We start from the raw sequence: 1,240 nt of genomic DNA, 5'->3' as shown, positions 1-1,240 counted from the left end.
GGCTACATATATTAAAAATAAAAATAATATTAAAATATGGGAAATTAAATTAAAATTTCATCTAACAACAACACACCCATTAGGGCCATTACCATCCCTACTCAAAATGTCATTTCAATAATCTTGATATATACAACTGCAATCCACTCTCATGCAACTACGTGGAAGCTCATTTCATCTAACAATTTTACGTGTCAGTGCTCATTCCTCTCTCTTCTACACTTCTTATATATGTAATGCAAACTAAGGTCACTACGTACAAACCCAGAAATGAAAGAACAGGAAACAGTACCAGCGTACATAGGAGTTAGAAAACGAAAATGGGGAAAATGGGTGTCTGAAATTCGCGAGCCGGGTAAAAAAACTCGAATATGGTTAGGAAGCTATGAGTTTGCTGAAATGGCAGCGGCCGCCTACGACGTGGCTGCATTGCACTTGAAAGGCCCCAGTGCACGGCTCAACTTCCCGGAATTGTCAAACAATTTTCCCAAGCCCGTGAGTTCTAATGCAGAGGATGTTCAATTGGCGGCTCAACAGGCTGCGATGCGGTTTAAGAGGCCGAAACAGGAGGCTGCGGGTGGTGGCGTGGTACCTGTAAGGGTGGGGCTGTCGCCGAGTCAGATTCAAGCAATTAACGAATCACCACTTGACTCACCTAAAATGTGGATGGAGTCGGAATGTGCACTACTCGTTGGAGAGCCATATGGAGGCAATCAGCTGGAGGAATGTGATGATGATATTGATTACTATTCCATATGGGATTAATATTATATGTATCATCGTTCATATTTGGAATTTATACAAGAGATCACAATGTCAGTTAGTGATGCTTTCGTCTACTTAAATTTCGTCTTCTATATTTTAATAAATGTACAAATCTATCTCCCAATTTTTGGTGGGGAAGAAATATTGTACGAGAAATATGTTATTGAATATACTTGTATCGTTTGCTGATCATAAAATCTTATCTGCCCTTTTATGTTTCTTCTTGGTCAATCTTGTGTTTTCAATATTTTAATGTTTAAATCTATTGCAGTTATTTATAGTTGACTTGTCAATAAATTAAACAAGTTTAAGTAAATGTTTGACAAAAATTAAATACAATTTGTAGCTTATTATTCAAATCAGCTCAACTAACTTACACCCGACAAGAACTTAATCAATCGACTAAACGTGTTTAATGAGAGCAAACTATAATTAATGTAATTCCTCCTTTTTTATTCTTTAATTAATGTTTGGC

The 1,240-nt window shown here is 36.8% G+C and overlaps 1 protein-coding gene across 1 annotated transcript; it reads left to right on the top strand.

Annotated features, from left to right (window-relative positions):
• The first annotated feature begins 206 nt into the window (after window positions 1-206).
• Window positions 207-968, top strand: LOC111385981 (ethylene-responsive transcription factor ERF022). The gene has a single exon (XM_023010401.1). The coding sequence runs from the start codon at window positions 271-273 to the stop codon at window positions 763-765; it is 495 nt and encodes a 164-aa protein (XP_022866169.1). The 5' UTR covers window positions 207-270; the 3' UTR covers window positions 766-968.
• Window positions 969-1,240: the final 272 nt, after the last annotated feature.

The sequence above is a fragment of the Olea europaea genome, unplaced genomic scaffold (genome assembly GCF_002742605.1).
Source record: "Olea europaea var. sylvestris unplaced genomic scaffold, O_europaea_v1 scaffold33633, whole genome shotgun sequence".
Lineage (NCBI taxonomy): Eukaryota > Viridiplantae > Streptophyta > Magnoliopsida > Lamiales > Oleaceae > Olea > Olea europaea.
Note: the sequence above shows the minus strand (reverse complement) of the source record. Positions and strands in the feature narration are given on the sequence as shown.